The 24,199-nt window shown below is 32.3% G+C and overlaps 1 protein-coding gene across 2 annotated transcripts; it reads right to left on the bottom strand.

Moving 5' to 3' along the window:
- Positions 1–221: 221 nt before the first annotated feature.
- Positions 222–22,943, bottom strand: LOC120129821 (phenylalanine ammonia-lyase-like). Of its 2 annotated transcripts, XM_039147226.1 has the most exons (4): positions 18,570–18,576; positions 14,255–14,264; positions 2,226–2,555; positions 222–2,154 (listed from the first exon to the last, which is right to left on the bottom strand). In XM_039147226.1, the coding sequence occupies exons 3-4, from the start codon at positions 2,486–2,488 to the stop codon at positions 405–407; spliced, it is 2,013 nt and encodes a 670-aa protein (XP_039003157.1). In that variant the 5' UTR covers positions 2,489–2,555; positions 14,255–14,264; positions 18,570–18,576; the 3' UTR covers positions 222–404. The 2 variants fall into 2 exon arrangements, with proteins under 2 accessions (XP_039003157.1, XP_039003158.1); XM_039147227.1 differs by lacking the exons at positions 14,255–14,264; positions 18,570–18,576 and adding an exon at positions 22,933–22,943.
- Between the last annotated feature and the right edge of the window lie 1,256 nt (positions 22,944–24,199).

Here is a 24,199-nt window from a genome sequence, read left to right as displayed (position 1 = left end):
GTTAAAGGTAAAAAAATTTGAGTAATCTAGTTTAGATTTGCTTTTTTAACATTACCTTAAAACGAAATAGAGCCGTCAGTTGATTTTGATTGATCATCTCATTAAGACTAAACATTCAATTGAGTTGAATTGAGCTAAAACTATTTGAGTTATCTAGTTCATCAAGGGTACTTTATTCTCAATTTCATTCCAAATATTACGATTAAGAGTTTCGAAGGGAGTTTAGGGGTGGAAGAATATATTTCATGCTCACTTGTATCACGGAGATATATAATAAGAAATAATCGTACATTTCATACACATTCATATTATTTACTTTTCTTACAAGAAAAATCATGCAACAATAGGTGAAACACAAAGAAAAGTATTAGATAACAAATTTCCACGATTGAAACAAAAGAAAACTAGCAGATTGGAAGAGGGGCACCGTTCCATTCCTTGAGACATTCCAGCATTGGATCAATGATCTTCCCTTGGCACATGGCAGTGAACACCTTTTCAAACTCCTCCCCCGGTGACTCGACATTCTCTCCGGTTAGCAGCCCAGTTCCGAGCTCCTCCCTCACGAATTTGTACAACGGATACGATCTGCAATCCTTGATCCAATTAGGAATTGTTGCATTTCCATTCTCAAGTGTCATCCTTGCACTCTCAACCTCCTTTGGCAAAGCAGCCTTTAATTCGTCTTCGAAAGCTGCAATCTTTTGGAAGATTGAAGTACTTGTATTCTTCTCATTCTCAACATTTTTCAATGCATGCTCAACAAGAACTTGCCTCAGCTTTTGCATCAATGGATAGGTAGCACTGCAAGGGTCATCGACATAGGCAAAAACATATTCGCATTCCACAACTTTGGATAATTCCTGTTCGCAGAATCTTGACGGGTGAAGTCCACCATTGGCACCGATAGAGAGCGTTTTCTTAGCTATCTGGCTCACGGTGTTCTTCACCGTGTTCCTCAAATTCTCTTCTAAATGCCTCAAATCAATAGCTTGGCAAAGTGCCACCAAGAATGTAGATGACATTAGCTTCAAGATATCGACAGCTTCTGCGGTTTTTCTTGAAGAGATTAATCCCAAGGAGTTCACATCTTGATTGTGTTGCTCTGCACTTTGAACATGGTTGGTGATCGGATTAGCTAAGTATTGGAGCTCAGAACAATAGGAAGCCATTGCAATTTCAGCACCCTTGAAACCATAATCCAGACTTGGGTTCCTTCCACCGGAGAGGTTTGATGGGAGTCCATTGTTGTAGAAATCATTAACAAGTTCAGAGAATTGGGCGAACATAAGTTTTCCGATAGCTGCAATAGCCAGACGAGCATTGTCCATTGAGACACCAACTGGGGTACCCTGGAAGTTGCCACCATGTAATGCCTTGTTCCTTGAGACATCGATCAAAGGGTTATCATTGACGGAGTTAATCTCCCTTTCGATAGATTTGGTTGCAAATCTGATCACTTCAATCTGTGGACCGAGCCACTGTGGCGAGGTCCTCAGAGCATATCGGTCTTGTTTCGGTTTCTGCAAAGGATCCATTTCATGCAACTTCTTAGCTGCTTTAACATAAGAGCTTCCCTCAAGTATGTGTTCCATTATAGCAGCGGCCTCTATTTGTCCCGGATGGTGCTTCAATTTATGTGTGAGGTGGTCGGTGAACTCTGGTTTACCATTCATGACTTCCGCAAAAATTGCAGATAAAACTTCTGAAAGAACAGCCAATATGTTTGCCTCAAACAGAACCATGGAAGCCAAGCCTGAACCAACTGCAGTGCCATTGACTAGAGCAAGGCCTTCTTTAGGCTGCAACACAAAGAACCCAGAATCGATGTTTGCTAGACGAAAGGCCTCCTGGGCATCGAGGGGTTCCCCATGGGGTCCAACAGCTTTGGAATTAGGCCTGCCAGTGAGCAATCCAGCAATGTAGGAAAGAGGGACAAGATCACCAGATGCAGTAATGGTGCCACGAAGCGGCAAACACGGGGTGATGTTGTGGTTGAGAAGCTTCGTGATTGCCTCCAGAATTTCGAACCTGATCCCAGAGTATCCCTGGAGTAGGGTGTTGATCCTCACAAGCATGGCTGCTCGAGTTGCTGAGTGGGGAAGCGTGTGGCATGACTCGGTTCCATTGCCGAAGATCCCAGCATTTAAGAACCTGAATAAATAAAGTTCATTTATTCTTTTTCTGATGGAATACAATATTTACATGCATGAATTAAATGTTACCTAATGAGCTCTTTTTGAAGGGCGGCTCCTTGCTTAGTTCTTCGATGAGAAGTAGCACCAAAACCAGTAGTAACACCATAGCTGTCAGTGCCTTTGTTCATACCATCAAGCACCCAATCAGCGCTGGCCTTAACACCAGCCCTCGCATCCTCTGAAAGCTCAACCTTGACGATCAAGTCACGTGTAGCAATGGCTGCAACTTGAGAAATCGTCAAGGTCTCACCACCCAGCTTCACCAACGGCCTCCTATACTCGGAGACCATACGTTTCACTTCATCCAAATGGCTCCCCTTGAGTGACTCGGCTGCAACACCCCAATTCAAAGGGTCCAAGGAGCTGCTTTGCTGATCCTTCCGAGTGATGGTCTCCATGTTAAAAGTTGCAGAACTTGGTAATCAAAATGTGAGGTTTAGGGCAGTTGAGAGAGAAAGGAGATGAAATAGAATCAGTTCCGCTTCCTCCCTGAAGAGAGAATGGAAAAGAAGGCTGGTTTAAATAGGGATGGGCTGGTATGCTAACAACCAATAATTCATTGGCATACGAATTCATTTACATAAAATTAGGCAACCTAATTATTACTTGAAATTAGCCAACTTAATTTGTTATTGGATTTTTATGAAGGCGTTTTTTCTAAATTAAAAGTGCTTTTACTTAAAATTGACTAATTTAAAATGCATAGATAAAAAATTGTTTTACAATTATAGAAAATTATGGATTCAAATTTATTTAACGTAATTTGATATTTACAACTATTTTATTTAGTATTTACAAATAAATTTTAATAATAAATATTAAAAACTAATTTAAAAATATAATATTATTTCTATATTATTAAAGTTTGGTTCAAATTCATAGTTTCACAATTTAATTAAGAAATTGGGAAAGTAATAAACCTGTTTTGATTAAAAGTTGAGAAGTTTATTAAAATGAAATTTTTTATTTAAGTAGCTTTTTATAAAATAAATTTTTACTTTATTTAGTTTCTTATGTAATCAAGTATTTATCTATATAAATATATATCAAGGGTTAGGGTTAGAGCTTAGGTTGTCCATAAGGACTCCTCTTGTATTTTTTTCTCTCTTGACATTAGTATTTTTTTCTCTTCTGCCCGTGTTTTTTTTTTTTGAAAGGATTTTCCGTGTTAAAACTTGGTGTATAATTTATTTGGTGATAATTATATATGTCGTTATCTTATAATAACAAATTAGTATCAGAGTTATAGTTCGGGCCGTACAGTTTTGAAGGAATTTGTTGCTACAGATTTTGTTAGTGATTTTAGAGAAATGAAAGAAGAATTTATTGCAAAAAATTTTCAGCTGTAGAAGAGTAATTCTCGATTGATCTTGTGATACTTCAATGAATATTGTGTAAGAATTGAAGTTGTTGAAGACTTGAAAATGATGTTTCAACAAATATGCAGTTTATGTAAAGATTGAAGTTGTTGAAGTTTCGATGAAATTTGGGTCAATGAGGAGATTTGTTATATTTTGACCCAAATTATAATTGGTAACTAAGTTAAATTTTATTGTAATTCTAGTGGTTAAAGTTTTATTTCGTAATTGATTTTATTTAATAAATTAAATATTTTTTAGACAAGAGTTCTTATGGAATAAAATTTTTTGATGACCAATTATTTGGCTTTATAAATAAAGATTATGTATTTAACATTTAGGATTATGTGTCTCGTAATGTTTTTTTTATCAAAACGAAAACGATTTTATTTTTAAAAGTGTAAAAATTTATTTATTTTAAAAATCAAATAAAATTTAAATTAGGATCACCATCGATCTTTGGGTTAGGTAGGTCGAGTACTTAAAACGTATTAAAAAATAATTTAAATAAATATAAATTTATTTTTTAAAACAAATTGATCTATGTTTATAAGAAATTTATTTTTTAGGGATCGGAAGTTAGTTACGCATAAGGAAGGGTAAGCACCCCCACAACACCCAAAACTGGTACCTAATCGGTTATACATCATTCGGTAGTGTAAGTAAATAATGCTAGAAATCAAGAGTTATCTAAGGATTTATTTTATCACTTATTAATTAATCCGTTTCTAACTTAAAAGAATATTCTATATTTTGAGAAAAAATCACGAGATTTGTATGTTCTCCAACGGAAATGCTATCCCATCTATCTATTCCCTATAAGGGAATATTCCTTTATTACTTATTTAGGATCATATATTAAGCATGAATAGAAATTAGAACTTAAAGAAACATATCAAAGATAAATAAACACAAGGTCATTATTAAAAGATAATTATTGTTTATTTTTTATTATGATGTACTCAATTATTTTCAAGTTCATTTTTGTTCGAACGTCGTATTGAATCGTACAACCTTGATATGTTACAGTTTTCACGCCCATTCTACGAAGTATGTTCTTGAAAATTGATTCGAGTACTAAATAAATCTAAGAATAAGTGTCATCAAATTTTAAGGGGTATTCTATAAATTTTAAAAAAATTATACTTAGCATGTGAGCCACATTAATGTCTTAATAAATACAAACAAAAAGTGTGTACTAAATAAATAAAATTCATAGAATAAATTAGAACTAACCAAGAATTACAAGGATCAATAGGAAATTATTTCATTTATTTTAAATTTAATTAGTGACCAGAACTCATAACCAACAAAATTTGAGGGACCTGAAGATTGAGTATTATAATCTCTTTTTTCTACAATTCAGGGACCAAAATGAAATGAACCCAGAATGTAACACCCACAGCCCGTATACATCTCGTAATACAAACTAAAGATGTCACATGAATTCAACATACATTTGTTGAACATAAATGCTTAAAAATTTTGTTTCACTTAATTATTTCCTTTTTCAACTTAAAAACACTTTTTACTTAATCATATAAATTTGTAAAATATTATTTAATCATTGAAAACAAATCCGTTTTCAGTCAGTAATTAGGCAGTTTAATGTTGTTTCATATCTATGTATAACTGCCTAATACTGCTTGATTTAAAACCATTTATACTATTCATTCATAAATACGATTAATACTAAAAGTAGGCAAAACTAAAGAAAATAATCATAGTTACTATCACAGACCCATTTAAAATAAATATGATAAAGCAACCCAATAGATATAGTGTACATGCCACTAATAAGTCAAAGTTATGATGTCTTATTGATACCGTCTGTAGGTTTGATTTCCATAGGATGCGGGTAAGCTCCCCACTTTATGTCCTCTACTTTATTCGAACCTACGTATAAAAATCATAACGCGCTAAGTAAAACTCAGTGAGACAAAAGTATAGCTAAAACATAAATTCCATATAATATAGGCAATAAACTGTAATTTAAATAAAAATATTTAAAACTTCAAACCGCGCTAGTCAAGCTGTTTCCCTTCTGAAAACCTGAAAATCATCATCTCATGATTTTATCAAAAATCATGTAAGTTATCATCAAATATCATAAATAACTTTTATTCTTTTCATTCGAACATATTTCATAACTTTCTTTTCAATTCTATATTTATTTCTTTCATATATTGTCATAACTTTCACATTTACTGTTATATCCCAGTGTATATGTAAGAGAATACAAGGTATGTGAGTGTAAGGTGCGCACTAGGCACAACACAGTGTCGAATCATAACTGAAACTGAGATATGATACACTTCAGTGCAGTCATAACCTATGCACCAACGGTGTTGATCATAGGGTACACCAATGTACCATAGCTGAACTGAAACTGATATATGATGCACTTCAGTGCAATCATAACCTAAAAAGTACTCAACTTAATGGCATGCCAAATGTACCTACGACTCTCAATCCAAAATATAATGTGCTTATATTTATTATCATAATAACATTTATTAATCTATGTCTGATAACTGTAAAACATCTGATAACTGTAAAACATCTGATAACTGAAAAACGTCTGATTACTGTAAAATGTATGATAACATTAAACATTTAGAATTAATCATCATAAATATCATACTTGGGAAGTTCATACCCAAAATCATTCATAAAACTTATTGAAAAATATTATGAAAATATTCCATTATAAGAACTTGAAAATCGTAATGGAAAAATAAAATGAAGTTGACTTATCGCAAGTCATCCTCGATCATAATAACCAAATAAATAAATAATTTGCACCCACTTTAACACTTTAGTTATAAATCAAAATATAAGCCTCACTAAGCTTTAGGTTTAATCCTTTACTTTAAATTGCTTCCACTACACAATTTATGGAAATTTCATTTTCTAGGAGTTTGCACTACCTTCAAATAAATATTATCTTGTATTAATATACATACATTAAAATTATTATGTTTTCACCATTGAAAAATAGACTCGAATAAAAATCTAACCATATAAGGCACTCCGTCTAGTTCCACTTGTACAATTTATAGCGAATTTCCAAAGTTGACTGACAGAAGTTGTTTTGGCAGAATCTGCTATCCTGTTTTCTGACCTATCAACGATCAAAATTTCATATCTTTTTTTATACCCCTCAAAATTAGTTTTCGTTTGTTCCAAACAAAACTAGACTGATATAAGAATCCAATGTTCTAAGATTCATCCTCCAATCATTTTCGTAAAATTTCTGGTGATTTTATAAACTTACAGTTCAGAACATAAATTTTAGGCAGATTTCACCAATTGACGTCCTTAATTTATTCACTACTTCTATTAACTTACTAAATAAACATATAGGCTTGAATCACACTTTACATAACACTAGGAATCACTTATTAACGTAACTCTGACACTGACTCATCACAAGCCAATGTTTATTCGATAACATAAATACAAGTTAAATGCACTCATCTTTACCTCATTTTCGAAACTTCTCCACGATAATCTTCTAATTCCACATCTTTTCCTTCTCTTTTGAGTTACTTGGATCACTAAATTTACCGTATTCTGACAACATCATGTAACATCATAAAATATTCAAGCTATATGTTAGTATCGAACTAACATAATTTAAACTTAAATATAAAATCTGATAAAAATAAAATCGATACTTAAATCGATGTAAAACTAAATCGTACTTCCATCATAATTTCAAACTTCTCAAAATATTCCTTAAATTCCATGAATATTTAGTTTCACTATCAACTCTTCAACTTTTACTAATTTCATAATCCAACCACTAATTATGAATTTTTTTTAGAATTCATATCAACTTTCCTATTTAATCCATAATGACCCTTCATCATTATGATCATTTCACATTAATGTCATAAAATTTCCAGTACCTAAATAACATATTCAAATCAAAACTTAAACATTCAAAAGCTTTCAATTTCATCCTAAACTTTCTTTGACTTTCCAAATTCATCCACACAACTTGATAAACTTGAAAAAGTTTCAATATTTTTCCATAATGGTCGAATATCACTATGGTCATAAGGCTAGCTTTTCATTCAATTTCAAGCATGAATTCAACTTCCTTACTTCAAATTTATACTATTATAATCAAAGCAACATCAAATTGAACCAAAATCCAATCAATCACCAAAACCCTAATTAGGCCAAATGCTTTAAATCATTCTACACTTGATTTTAAACATCATATACGCTTGAAAATTAATCTCCAACATCAAAGACATAATTGTTGAGTTAATCGATCGGATTAAATAGCCAAGAGGGGGTGAATTGGTAATTAAAATTTTGATGGAAGCTTTGACAGAAAATTGAAAATATTTGCACAGTGATTTAAAGTGGTTCGACTTTCTCAACCAAAGTCTACGTCCACTACCTTAGTTATCCACACAAAGGATTTTCCATAAATTAATTAATTTGTCTTTCTTATGAGGACAAAGAGTAACCTTACAACTCCCTCAAGAATTATACCCCAAATTCTTGAGAACACTCTCTCTCAAAGAGAAACTTACAAATTTTGCAAACTTACAGAAAAACCTCACAAGGTAGAATGTTTGAACAATTCTAGAACAAAGAAAGAACACTCAAAGATAAATACAATTGAGCACAAAGTGTGTTTTTGAAAGTAAAATGAATATTGAAAGGATTTTGACTTGAATTGCTCAAACTTGAGGTTTAATGCTTTCTCTCTTGTTTCTATCTCAATTCTTGTGTAATTATTTTTCACCAATGGCTTCAGAACTTGTTTAAATACACCTCAAATGAATTATGAACGTTAGAAATCTTGGTGGAGTTAATATAGCCGTTGTGCTGTGAAATCCACTTGAAAAAGCTGCTGGGAGCGTATGGGTATCGATATTCCTTAATAGGGGATCAGTATTACCTGTATAAAATTCAAATATTTCGACTGTTATGGTATCGGTACCCATTTTGTATTCTGTTATTTCTTGGAGTCAAAAACAAAGAGGTAGTATCGATACCATTGGCTATGGTATCAGTACTACTATATATAATGGTATCGGTATCGCGTAGGGTATCGATACCCAAATTAACTTCGATGTTTGGGGGTATCGATACTGTAAAGGCAATATCGGTACTACCCTTATGAAATCTCAATTTTGACTCGATTTTGGTTCGAAATACTTTGTAAAAATTGTTTCAAATATATTTTAAGTATAAAATTCAATTTTACATTTAGTAAGGAGTAAAAATGATATTTGGAAACTTTGGAGTAATATTTGAAATATTCGAATAATTGAATCGAATATAATATTTTAAATCAAATATAATATTTTAAAAATATAATATTTTAAATCGAATATAAAATCTTAAAATTACTTAACACTTTATTTGGTATATCGAAATATCAAAATGTTTTCAACAATCACCCCCTTTTTGATATAACAAAACATTTTTGAAATTTTAAGATTTTCTTTTGAAAAATCATTTTTGAAAGATTAACTCCCCACTCCCCCTTACTATATTCTCACCCTTTTTGTTAAATCAAAAATACTCTATGATTTATTTTAAAACAAGTTTGCCTAATTTATGTATATATGTATATAGCTGCTAAGATCATAGTCAAGAGAAATATTAGTCATTAGTCCACATAATCAATATTCATAAACAATATGCAATAGAGATTGGTTATAATTGTTCTAAAATGTAAATGATACATAAACTAATGAAATAATCATTCAATTAAGTTCAAAAGTCTAATTATTCAAAATTAAACATCCAAAACACAAACAATCAAACAACCAAATATCCAAATCTGTTAAACAAACAAATCCATCAAAATGTTTAAACAATGTAAGGTTCATAGTTCAAACAAAGAAAACTAGCAAGAAAAGTCAGTCATACATCGGAGGATAGGGAGGAGAGAAATGTGCTCGCATAGAAGTCACATCTCGTGTAAGCGCATCGACCCTAGCATTGAGTTCGTCAAAGCGAGCTAGAGTTTCCCTTTGTTGCTCTAAATGTTGAGCCGTGAGTTGAGACTCTAAGGAAGAAAACCTCAAGTCAAATATCTCAATGAAAGATCGAAAGTATGAAGGCATCAGACTCTCTTGCCTGGATGGCTCGTCATCAGTCTTATTTATGGGATCATCGACATCCCGTAAGAGATCTTTAAGCTCTTGAGCTGGAGCCGGAGAAGCTCGTGAAGATCTAGCACCGGGTGTTTTCTTTGTTGAGTGAACCCATTCTGTTTTGTCTCCTGACCATCCCGATTTTCGTAGAGATATGAAGTTTATTTTTGTGGTTAGTGGGATGACTACATCAAGGTCTACTTTAAGACATTATTTGATGAATATGTTACTAAGTAGGCAACCATAAACTAAAGTTTCGACTCGTTTTGAAGGAATGTTGTTTATGGTGTCTACTAGTTCCCCAAAGATAATTTGAGGGAGATTTATTTTCTTATTATGTTGGATATAATGTATCCACCATAAGTTAAGAGCTCTAAGTGTGGAGTATTTTCCTCCGGATGGTCTGAACCACCAAGAGATAATAAGATGTAGAAAACTTTCTTGGTATTCTAAAACACTCGCACTAGACTTGACTTCATAAGGAGACGATACTAAATCTCTCTCATTATCTACCCCTCGGTTATCTAGTCCAAATGTACTAGCTATATACTCTGAGTCTATATTAATGTATCGCCCCAAGAGATAGGAGCGAATACTTTCAGTCACGGTTTGGGACTCATTTTGCACACATACATAATTGGAGTAGAAAATATGGACAAGTTGCTGATAAACATTTGGTTTTACTTTAAAAAGGTTATCAATTGCCAGGATTTGAGGGTATGAAGGTATTTGAAGGTTATCAAATTGAAGTAGAAAATGGTTAACGTACCTAGAGTAGAGACCTCTATGGTTAGGTTTGTTAAAACAAGAGTTGAGAATAGTCATTTCGGGTTCATTTGGATTTGAATTTGGAGGTGGAATTTGAGATTAAATTGGAGGTGGGTTTTTTGGTTGGTTTGATCAACTAGACCTAGGGCTTTTATGAGTTTGAGACATGGTTCAAGAAAATCAGAATGGGATGGTACACCTGCAATTAAACAACATATGTATGCAACACAATAAATCCCAAAACTTAATATAAGTCCTCAATATTCAATGTTCTCTAATACTAGTGTCTAATAGGGCAATTTTGAAAACAATTTTGAAAACTAAGTTTGAAAAATTATAATATGTATAGTTTTCATGAAAACAATATAATTAAATAAAAAACACTAATTAAAAAAACATTTTTTTAATTTGAAAATTCTGAAAATTTTAAAAATGTGTTTTTGATAAAATTACTTGTAGTTTATAGTGTAAAACTATAATTTATGAAATGTCTGATCACTAATTTGAACTAAAACTAACTAGAATTATTCCTATGTTCAAAAATCAATAAAACAATGGTTTAGAAAAATTACCTTGAAAAAATCGAGATTGAGTAGGTTGTAGTGTTGTTTGCACGATTTTAATAACCTTGGTAGGATTTGGAGTTCAAAAATTGTTGAATTCTGACTTGAAATCGTTGATTTGAGCAAAATGAAGATTTTGGGTAGAGATGGAGAGGAACAATGTGTGTTTTATCTTTTGAGGGTTTTGGCAAAAAGATGTTATTTTAGGGATTTTAAAGCCTAAACCCGAAAGGAGGTATCGGTACCCCTTGAGGGGTATCGATACTTCAAGGCATGTTTGCGTAGTATCGATACAAGGGTATCGATACCCGTTGAAGTAGTATCGGTACTGTTAAAAACAGTATTGATACCTAGCAAGAGGAGTATAGGTACTGGGTGACCAGTATCGATGCCAAATGCACAAAATGGTCAAAAATATGCATTTAAACACTTTGCATGCTAAATTAATCAACTCTAGTGGTATTGGCAACTCATATTACGAAAATTAATAATGTTCAATCAATAAAATCAAACTTAAGCCTAATTTGAACATATTATTATTTTTCACCAAAGATCATAAACTCCCCCTAACTATTAGCATAGAAGGCATTCAAAAATGTTATTTTTACATGCATTTTTCCTTAATAATTAAAAGTGCTAAAATTATTTTAAACACAAAATCAAAGTAGGTTTGTTAGACCTAATTCTCTCCTAAGTGTTCAAAATCTATCTTTATCCAAGGGTTTTGTAAAAATATCGGCTAATTGATGCAAAGTATCTACAAATTCTAGAACTACATCTCCATTTGTGACATGATCTCCAAAGAAATGATGTCTAATTTTAACGTGTTTAGTTCTAGAGTGTTGGATGGGATTTTTAGTGAGACAAATAGCACTAGTATTGTCACACTTGATAGGAATGGTACCTACTTCAATTCCATAGTCTAAAATTTGTTGTTTCATCCATAAAACTTATGTACAACAACTACATGCTGAAATGTATTCCGCTTCAGTGGTAGATAATGCAACACTATTTTATTTCTTTGAAAACCAAGAAATTAGCATATTTCCTAGGAATTGACAAGTACCAGAGGTGCTTTTTCTATCTATTTTGCATCCTCCATAATCCGCATCCGAGAAGGAATGCAAGCTAAAGCTAGAGTCTCTAAGATACCAAAGTCCTATACTAGGAGTGTCCTTAAGGTATCTAAAGATTCTCTTAATGGCATGTAGATGTGATTCCTTAGGGAATGATTGAAATATAGCACATAAGCAAACACTAAACATAATGTTCGGTCAACTTACGGTTAGATAAAGTAAAGAACCAATCATTGACCTATAAAGTTTATCATCAACACATTTACCTCCTTCATCTTTTTCAAGCTTTGTAGATGAACTCATAGGAGTGGCTTGGGGTTTTACATTCTCCAATCCAAACTTTTTTAGCATATCTTGAACGTACTTTGATTGATTGATGAAGATGTCATCTTTCCTTTGCTTGATTTGGAGCCCCAAGAAAAATGAAAGCTCCCCCATCATGCTCATCTCAAATTCACCTTGCATTAGCTTTAAAAATTCTTGGCAAAGAGCATCATTAGTAGAACCAAATATTATATCATCTACATAAATTTGAACTACCAATAAATATTTACCTTTTCTTTTTATAAACAATGTAGTGTCAACCTTCCCTTTTGAAAAACCTTTTTCAATTAAAAAATTTGTCAGTCTTTCAAACCAAGCTATAGGAGATTGTTTTAAACCATATAGTGCTTTTGTCAATTTAAAAACATGATTTGGAAATTTTGAATCTTCAAAACCAGGAGGTTGTTCCACTTACACTTCTTCTTTTGTAAAACCATTTAAAAATTCACTTTTAACATCCATTTGGTATAGTTTAAATTTATTGAAACATGCAAATGCTAACAACATTCTAATTGCTTCCATCTTAGCTACGAGAGCATATGTTTCATTAAATTCTATTCCTTCTTCTTGAGTGTACCCTTGAGCAAAAAGTCTAGCCTTGTTCCTCACTATGTTACAAATTTCATCTAACTTATTCCTAAACACCCATTTAGTACCTATAGTAGATTTATTACTAGGCCTTTCAACTAATGTCCATACTTTACTTCTCTCAAATTGATTTAACTCTTCTTGCATAGTCATGATCCAATTTTCATTGGTTAATGCTTCTTTAACATTTTTAGGCTCTATTCATGAGATAAATGCAACATAATTACAAATATTCCTAAGAGAAGATCGAGTAGTTACCCCTTTGGATTGATCACCTAAAATCTCACCATGACATAGTTATACTCTCTTGGGTATGTGACTTCCCTTTCTTCAATGGTTAGATTCTTGAAGGCATCTTGAGTTTCCTTATCCTTCACTTCTTCCTTTGATGATGATTCTCCCACGTCATTTGTATTTATAATACCTACGTCATCATCAATACAAGAATCCTTCCTTAGGAGGAGATTATCATAAAAACAACATGAATAGACTCTTCTACCACTAAAGTTCTTTTATTAAATACACGATAAGCTTTAGAATTTAAGGAATAACCCAAAAAAATTCCTTCATCACTTTTAGCATCAAATTTGCGAAGATTGTCTTTACCGTTGTTTAAAACAAAACATTTACATCCAAAATGATGAAAATAACTAATGTTAGGCTTTTTATTTTTGAAAATTTCATATGGAGTTTTCTTTAAAATAGGCCTAATCATTACTCGGTTGATAACATAACAAACGGTATTTGTGGCTTCCACCCAAAAATATTTTGGCAAATTATTTTCACAAAGCATGGTTCTAGCCATTTCCTCTAAAGTTTGATTTTTCCTCTCAACAACTCCAGTTTGTTGAGGGGTTCTAGGTGCTTAAAATTATGGCTAATTCCATTTGCATTACAAAAATCAGTAAATCCAAGATTTTCAAATTCATTACTATGATCACTCCTAACACTTGAAATGGAGTAACCTTTTTCATTTTGGATTACTTTTGAAAAAGTGATAAAATTTTCTAATGCTTCATCTTTAGTAATTAAAAATAGAACCCAAGTAAATCTAGAATAGTCATCTACCAACACAAAGGCGTATTGTTTTCCACCCAAGCTAGTTGTTCTAATTGGCCTAAAAAGATCTATATGGATCAATTGTAACACTCTACTAGTTGATACATCATTAATGGATTTAAAGGAAACTTTCTTATGTTTTCCTTTAATACATACATCACAGATTTTATCAAGATTAAATTTCAGTTTTGGCAACCCTCTTACTAAATTACCTTGATTTAGTCTTTGCAAAACACTCATGCTTGTATGTCATAGTCTCATATGCTATAACCAACTATCATGTTCATCATTCGCAACTAGGCATAAATTACTCATATTAATATAATCTAAATGCACCATATAAATGTTTCTTATTCTATGAACAATAAGCATAATCCGATTAGATGCAATGTCAACAACTTTACAACCATTTGTTTCAAATAAGACATTGTATCCTTTATCACACAATTTACTAATACTTAATAGATTATGCTTTAACCCATTCACATATAATACATTTTCTATTTGTATAGAAGATGTATTACCTATAGTACATATACCTTCGATGTAACCTTTTGAGTTGTCACCAAAGGTTACTATTATATTTTGTCGTTAAGCTCTGTAAGCCGGATCTTGTCTCCGGTACCATGAATTTGAACTTGTATTTCGTGCCTTAAAGCAATGCTCCTTTTCCTACAAACATAGATTAATTTTTTATTTTTGGTACCCAAATTCTTTTGGGTCCATATTCATTAGTCCCTAAAAGCCTTATCCCCTTGGGTATCCATTTGTTTAGGATATCCTTATCTTTAGTAGTATTGAGTCCTTTAGGAACCCATATACTTCTAATGATTTTACCATTTGATGTTCTTTGGGGACCTCTATGATTGTAAGATTTAAAGTTCTTTTTAATTTAGTTGGATTTTGAATTTTCTCCTTTTTCAAAATGTTTTGGTCCAACTCTATCGAAATAAGCTTTAAGATCATCAATTTTCTTTTGATGATCATCATTGACCCTTGAAAGTAAGTTTTGCAAATCCAAATTTTTCTTTCCAAAATCTTCTATTTTATTTTGCAATTATTTAATTTCACTTTCAAGATCATTGTTGGTTTTGGATATGAGATCTTTTTCATTTTTCAATTTTGAAATATCTTTCTTGTATTTTGAAAATAATTTCTCATAATCCGAAGCCAACCCATTATATTCCTCTAATAACTCATCAAATGAATAATCTTCTAAATTAGATGAGTTAGAGGTTACCTGAGAATCCTCCCCAGTGGCCATTAAGCACAAGTTTACTACTTTTTGTTCCTCTTTATCTGATGATTCGTCATCGCTCCAAGAAGCCACATATGCTTTATGCTTCTTCTTTGAAAGACTATTCTTCTTCAATTGTAGGCAATCGTATTTAACATGCCCAGACTTTTTACATTCATAGCAAATGATTGGGTCCTTCTCATTTGACTCATTTTTGAAGCCCTCATTTGGTTGAAATTTTATTCCTCTATTTGGCTTCATTAATTTTCTGAGTCTTCTGGAAAACAAAACCATTTCTTCATCCTCGTTATTATCAAAGTCACTCTCATCTTTGGTGGATTTGAGAGCAACACCAACATTCTTCTTTTTCTCCATCTCCTTCTTTGTATCGTTCTTCTTTTCGAGATCTACCTCATCTTGAATCATCATTTCATAAGTAAGGAGAGAACCAATCGAGAGTTAAATACTTTAGGTCTTTAGCTTCGATAATAGTAGTCTTCTTCGATTGTCAAGCTTTTAAAAGAGAATAAATTGTCTTCCTCATAAGTTTCTCATTGGGATTATTTCTCCAAATGCCTTGAGGCCATTGACAATCACCAAGAATATATCCATCAGAGCTTTGATATCTTCATCTGGTTTCATCCTGAAATGTTCATAACTATGAGTAAGAAGACTAATTTTGGTTTCTTTTACCTCGTCGGTTCCTTCAAGTGTGGCTTGAAGTTTGTCCCAAATATCCTCGACGGTTGAACAAGATGATATTCTCTCGTATTCATCTGGTCTAAATGCACAGAAAAGAATATGGATAGATTTGAGTTGAGCTGAAATAATCTCGTATCTTCTTCACTCTGCATTTCCAGATATGTGGATGGTTCAGAGTATCCTCTCATCATGATTTTCCATGCTCCCATGTCTCTAGCTTGAATGAAGAACTTCATCATATTCTTCCAATAGGCATAGTTAGCTACATTGAAGAAATGAGGCTTATTGACGGGCTGAGAATCAAGAACGAAGTAGAAGTTTGATGTAGAGGCCATTGATGACTTGAATATTGATTGAACTATTCACGGATCTTCTACATATGTGGTAAAACCTTCAGATGAGATAAGCTCTGATACCAATTATTGAGTTAATCGATCGGATGAAATAGCCAAGAGGTGGTGAATTGATAATTAAAATTTTGGTGGAAGCTTTGACAGAAAATTGAAAATATTTGCACAACGATTTAGAGTGGTTCAACTTTCTCAATCAAAGTCTACGTCCACTACCTTAGGTATCCACACTAAAGATTTTCCACAAATTCACTAATTTGTCTTTCTTTTGAGGACAAAGAGTAACCTTACAACTCCCTCAAGAATTATACCCCAAAATCTTGAGAACACTCTCTCTCAAAGAGAAACTTACAAATTTTGCAAACTTACAGAAAAACCTCACAAGGTAGAATGTTTGCACAATTCTAGAACAAAGAAAAAACATTCAAAGAAAAATACAATTGAGCACAAAGTGTGTGCTTGAAAGTAAAATGAATATTGAAAGGATTTTGGCTTGAACTGCTCAAACTTGAGGTTTGATGCTTTCTCTCTTGTTTCTATCTAAATTATTGTGTAATTCTTTTTCACCAATGGATTCAGAACTTGTTTAAATACACCTCAAATGAATTCTGAACGTTAGAAATCTTGGTGGAGTCAATAGAGTCGTTATGGTGTGAAATCCACTTGAAAAAGCTGCTAGGAGCGTATGGGTATCTATACTTCTTCATAGGGGTATCGGTACTACCTGTATAAAATTTAAATATTTTGACCGTTGTGGTATCGATACCGGTCATGGTATCGATACCAGTCATGGTATCGGTACCCATTTTACATTCTGTTAATTCTCAGAGTCAAAAACAAAGAGGTAATATCGGTACCATTAACTATGGTATCAGTAATACTATATATAAGGGTATCAGTACCATGTAGGGTATCAATACCTAAATTGGCTTCGATGTTTGGGGGTATCAATACTGTAAGGCCATTATCGGTACTACCCTTATAAAATCTCAATTTTGACTTGATTTTGGTTTGAAATACTTTGTAAAAATTGTTTCAAATATATTTCAAGTATAAAACTCAAATTTTCATTTAGTAAGGAGTAAAAATGATATTTGAAAACTTTGGAGTAATATTTGAAATATTCGAATAATTGAATCGAATATAATATTTTAAAGCGAATATAAAATCTTAAAATTACTTAACACTTTATTGGTTATATCGAAATTTCAAAATGTTTTCAACAACAATAATCTTTCATTAATTATTCAAAATTCAAAAACCTTACATAAACCCTATTTCTCAATCTCAACACACAAGCATCTTCACCATGAAATATTTATAGCAAATGATAGAGAATTTCATGTATGTTAATTCTTTATATAATAGCTTAATCCAAAAATCAAATGTATGACTTCAAAAATCAAAATAAAATTATTTCCTTGGTAAGCTTGATAGTTTCGGACAAATGAAGAAGAATAGCTAAAAATATGTTGATTATCTTGATTATTCTAGCATTTAATAGCCAATACACTTGGCATTTATGCAATATAATTGAATTTAAAATTCAATTAATGAGAAATCTAAAAAATACCCTTAATAATTCTTAAAAATTACCAGTTGCCATTACCATATTCTCCAATAAATTATTCATGTGCTCAAAGTTGAATCAACTTGGCTTTGACTTTTCACTTTGGCCATGCAATTTTTAAAAATTGCACTTTAGTCACTAAAATTCCATTGTTCAACAGAATCTTAAAAATTACATTGTTTTGAGCCAAATTTATTTGATATAAAATATGCAAATAATGTTTTCAACCATTTTCTAACATCCTTCAAACTTTCGTAAAATTTCGATTCGATCCGATTATCCGATTTCAATACCGAACTTTATCGCTTATAGCTTTTTGCACAAATCCCATACCAAGAATATGATTCCTAGGAAAATCTTTGTTTTAGGCCAAACTATTCATTTAAGGGTTAAAATATATAATTTTTTAAAATTACATTTTTGGTCCCTAAATTTTTACAAACTTTACACTTTAGCCCTTAAACTTTCAAAACTTACATTTTAGTCGCTAGTCAAAATTTGGGGTATTACAATTCCTCACCCCTTAAAGAAAATTCATCCTCGAATTTTCTTTACGTATCTATATACCTGAAGTAAAGAGATAAAGAAATTGTCTTTTCCTCGTTCCTAAGTCGTTTCCTTAACTTTATGATTTCACTAAAGAACTTTCACTAGTGTAATTGTTTTATTTCTCAGTCCTTTGTCTCTATATACTAAAATATTTACTAGTTTCTGTAACCCCCTAGACCCGGCCTATGCGTTTCGACTAAGTCTAGTGGATCACATTATGATTATTAAAGACATTTTCCAAAATCATTATTCTATCAATATAAAATCACATTATAAATAACATGAAATTATAAACAAATTATACTATCAAAATCCAACTCGTAAATATAGTACCAATAAATAATAATTTAATTTAAAACATGTCTTCAAATTCAAAATCACAATAAACCGAGCAGTAATAGCAAAAGAGTCATCATTATAAAATCCGATATTTAAAATAAGGTCCATGTCACCAAAATAAAGTCAACTTGCAAGATAAAAACATTACAATCTGATTTACTTCAAGAGATATGTTGATCCTCCAAGTGCTCGAACCGAGGTATCTAACCAACAGTATCTGAAAGGGGGAAAACATTTTCAAAAGGTGAGCTAGGCTCAGTGTGTCCCAACATTTCCATAAAATGTCAATAGGTACAAATCATAGTCCAGTAATCTCACAAATTCGTAAAAGAGTTTAACTTTTGAAAATCATAGTTTAAACCCTTTTCTGGTACACCATCAGTAGTTCCCAAAATTATTTTCCATATAGCTTACTTTATGCACATAGCAAAAAGAAAGCCGACTTAAGGATAGGCTCTGAAGCTTGTATCCTTAAGCCCAAGTCAATAAGTCCATATAGCTTACCCAAAGCACACAGCAAAGGAACGCCGACCTAATGAAACATCTTGGGGCCCTCAAGAGTCACATTAGGCCCATTTAGCTTGATCAGAGCTATTCCATCGTAATTCAATTCCAAAATTCAATTGCACCGTGACATAAATTCCATAAATCCAAAAACATGGTAATCATATACCATTTCAAAACAAAAATTAGATAGCAGCCATATTCCGTAAATTGTCACATTAAATTGGTGCATCCATAAAACAATAACCAATGAATTCGGTGTACCACATATTAAAACCAATAAAACAGTTCAGTAATAAGTAGGGAACACACCTCGACAATAGGTTCAAATAGCAAATCTACTGATTGCTGGTTTCACCACGCTCTGCTACAGTTTTCGAACGCGTGAATAATGGCACACGTGGTTTAACTGATCTAGAAGAGCTGGGTCGAGTTGTCGAACGATCCGGAGAGTCTCTTGTACCTTCAAACAATAATAATCTATCAGTCCCAAATCCTATTTAATTGTTCAAAACTAGACTTCTTAAGTATATAAGCATTTTTCGGGTTTGACTATCAATTTGGGCTATTTCGAGTCTGAATTTGGCCAAACGAATTGCGGAATCGGAATCAGGACGTCGAAAAACATAAAGTATGACTTTTCAAAAATTCAGATTCTTGGTCAAAGTCAACGTCAACTACTTTGACCATCGATTTGGAGTCCTTCGGGTTCGAATTTGACAAAACGGACAGCGGAAATGGATTTGGAACCTCGAAAACTATCAGGATAGGTATACTCGGAAAAGATTAACGGTCGTTTAATGCTCGGTCAAAGCCATTTTAAGTTTTGGTCAAAGAAAGTCAACGGTCAACGGTCAACGGTCCGGTCGGGTCGGGTCAACGGTCGGATCGATCGGGTCAACGGTCGGGTCGGGTCGGTTGGTCGGGTCAGACTGGTTAAACCGGTTCAGACCGGTCAAACCGGTTCGAACCGGTCGAAACTGGTCAAACCGGTCAGAACCGGTTGAAAACCGGTTAAACCGGTTTCCAGCAGCCACTCGCCCTGCGGCGGCGCGTGTGGCGCGTGAGGCGTCCTCCGGGGCCCTAAAAATCCCGAAAAATTTTCTAAAAATTATTTTGAGCGATTTCGAGATACTTACAACGATCGGTTCAAATTTTTGAACGGCGGAGAGCTCGATTTGAAATCGGCCGAATCTTTGACTGCACCACCTCCTCATGCGCCGCCATCTACGGCGGACAAGGTTGACACCGGTGAACTCGAAACGACACAAGGAACACGATGGTGCAGGAGGTGTCGTAAACTGAGCAACGATCGGCGGTGAATTTGAGATTTTCTCGGCGATAGAGCTAAAAAAAAGTCGATGCTTTGACTTGAAATTCCCGACGTTTAGCAGCGTTTCGCTTCAATTAATTTAAGGGGATTGTTCCTAACTCGATAACGAACACGATGGTGGTTTCAATTTGACGATCGGATGTCGAACGGCGTCAGAATCGGACTTGAAAGTCGAGGTGCGGGAGGAGTGAAAATTTAAGAAAAGCTTTTGTGTTTTCTGATTGAAATCAGAAAACACGTTAGTTATAACCAAACCTGTCGACACTTTTAGGGGAAATTCAGGGCTTGGTCCCTGAATTTCCTTTACTTTGAAAATGGCATACAAGTTTTCATAAATTATACTTTAGTCACTTAATTTCAACCATTTTCACAATTTACCTCCAATTTCAATTAATATTATTTTGTAAATAGTCGGGTTGTTACAGTTTCTCTTCATATAACAAATCTTACTGAATCTCGATTTTCTCTATGTAATCACATGTAAAGTATTCAATCTATACTTTTGAAGCAGCGATACATAAAACACATTATAAATTTTATCCATTTCCAGAGGCAATGCCAACTGGTAAATTACCGGACTAACTCTCTTTACAATATCATATAACTGATAAATCTTAGACTTTACTAAAACTTTGAAAAATACTTTATCATCTCTTTTTTATATTTGATATCATTTCACCGTTTTTTCAATCCTTTCTGAATATCTTTTATCTTTATTGGGAAGATATTTAATCAAATATGACAATATAGGTCTCAACATCAACTCTACAATAAGTACACCGTCATATTTTCACTTGAAAATCAACTATTTAAAGTTTTCAAAGCAAAGAAGATCTTTTGACTAAGTGTGTCAACTACTGTATTAATTTTTTCCAAGATGATAATCAATAATCATATCAATCTTTTAGAAGTTCGATCCATCTTCTTTTCCTTGAATCCAATTCTTTCTCAATAAAAAAATACTTTAAACTTTTATGATCTGTTTAAATATATCATCATTCACCATATAGATAGTGGTGCCATATTTTCAAAGTAAATACTATAGTTGTTAACTATATATTCTGAGTTGGATAATTCCATTCATGCATCTTTAGTTGTCTCGATATATAAACTATTACTTTACCTTCTTTCATTAAGACACATCACAAACCATTAAGGGACACATAATTGCAAATCACATAATCTTTACCTGATTCTGTATGCCTAGAACTGGTGTTTTTGTCAAAATTTTATTAATTGTATCAAAGTTTTCTTGTCATTTTTAGTCCAAACAATTGGTACATCTTTTCTAAGCAACTTTGTAAATAGAAAAAATAATCATCGAGAAATTCTTCACGAATCCCCGATAACCGCTAGTTAATCCCAATAAACTACGAACTTCGAATAATTCTTTGAGGTTTTCCATTCTATTATAGCTTGTACTTTCTTGGAATCTACTGAGATTCCCTCTGTTGAAATCACGGGGCCAAGGAAAGAAATTTCTGACGACTAGAATTCCCATTTTGACAACTTAATATGCAGCTTTTGATGCCGTAATGTTTGAAGTACAATGTGAAGATGTGGGTTGTGCTCTATTTTTTTAATCTTAGAATAAATCAAAATACCATCTATGAACACGACCACGAAGTATCTATTTACTACTAAAACATTCTATTTATTAAATCTATAAATATTGATGGATCATTAATTAGTACAAATGACATCACTGTAAACTCATAATATCTATATCGGGTTCTGAAATCATCTTCAAAATATCTTACTCTTTAATCTTTAATGGTGGCCGACCAAACTGAATTACCATTAATCGAATTAACCGAACTTTTTTTTGCAAATATTAACTGAACCGAATAAATTTTGGATAATTCCGTTAATTTTTGAATTAACTAAAATTTTTAAAAAAATTCTAATTTATATAAAAATTCTAATTTATATAAAAATTGAATATTTTTTAATTCAAAAAATAGTTTACAATTAATTTAAATAATATATAATTATAAAATAAAAATTTTATATGGATATTTTAATTAATTAATATTGATTTAGGTTTAAAAGTTATTGGATCTTAAATTATTAATTGGGTTTTGAATGGTTTGGGCTGAGCCCATATGTTATATATAATATATTTAAAATTTAAAATTTAATTTCAGTTAATTAACCGATTTCGAACTGAATTAATCGTTAACTGAATTCTAAAAAAATTATTAACTGTTCCCAGACCAAACTAATTCGATGGCTGACCGAATTAACCGAACTAATTTGGTTCGGTCAATTAAAACCGAAAAATGGACACCCTTAATTATAATTACTCTTTAATCTTTAACTAGTGATACTCTGATTGAAGATCAATCTTCGAAAATTATGATGTACCTTTAGGTTTATCGAATAGATCATCGATCTTTGAAAGAGGGTACTTATTTTATATTGTCACTTTATTTAGCTGATGATAATCTATATATAGCCACATCTATTCATTTTTCTTTTACCAAAGAGTACCAGTATACCATATGGAGATACTTTTAATCTGATAAAACTACAATTAAATAGCTCCTGTAGTTGTACCTTTTACTCTCTGAATTATGTCGGAGCTATCCGAGATAGGACCATCAAAATTGGCACTATGCCCGAAAAATATCAATTTTAAAGACCACTTCTCGATCAGGAGGTAATCAAAATAATTCATTAGGGGTTACGTCTAGAATTTCCCAAACTATCAGATTATCCTCTAATCTAACTTTAACTGTTCAGTTGTCAATTATATTTACCATAATGATATCAAATTCATCAAATGGTAATTCCATTTAATTTTCTGGGAATATCATTCCTTGAATTTTATCAGGAAATTCCTACTTATCCGTTTTACTCTAACGCTAAGATCCAACAGTTTTGTTACTATAAATAAATTTTAAGAAAATGCTTGTTTAAGACAATCCTTTATTAATGCAACTTATTCAAGAATTTTATTCTCAACGATAAATTACTAATCTATCACTTGAAGTCATTCTTAATATAATTTCTCATTTATATAATCTTACTCCAATTACCATAATCGTAAAACCCTTTCAAGTCTTTCGGATCAACAACTACTCTTTTTCAATCTCGTTCTAAATCCTTCTGAAGAATAACATGATTGTCATCTTATTGACTAAAAACTTAAATTTCAATAATTTACTTACCTGTAGACATTCCAAAATCATCGATAATTTCAATAATTTCTACGTCTTTTTAATTCTCGATTTCTTTTATATACTTTCTAAGCTTTATGATAATTTCCTCTAACCCAGCTACCTTATTCAATACTGAGGTATATCTTCCACAAAATAGAGGAAAATTCTGACAACCCTAACCTTACTAGGGCAAAACACTAAAGTCTCCTTGAATTCAATTGAATCGGTTTTAATCTTGATTATATTTATAATATTATCTACATTCTTACCCTGGTTCTCAACTTCCATCATCTAACACATACATTTTCATATTACATTAGTAATGAGTAACATCACTAATAAAATCATAAAATCATATCAGATCAGTAATTTTGACATCATACTGT

The sequence above is a fragment of the Hibiscus syriacus genome, unplaced genomic scaffold (genome assembly GCF_006381635.1).
Source record: "Hibiscus syriacus cultivar Baekdansim isolate YM2019G1 unplaced genomic scaffold, ASM638163v2 tig00110503_pilon, whole genome shotgun sequence".
Lineage (NCBI taxonomy): Eukaryota > Viridiplantae > Streptophyta > Magnoliopsida > Malvales > Malvaceae > Hibiscus > Hibiscus syriacus.
The sequence above is the reverse complement of the archived record's forward strand: the minus strand, read 5'-3'. Positions and strand labels throughout refer to the sequence as shown.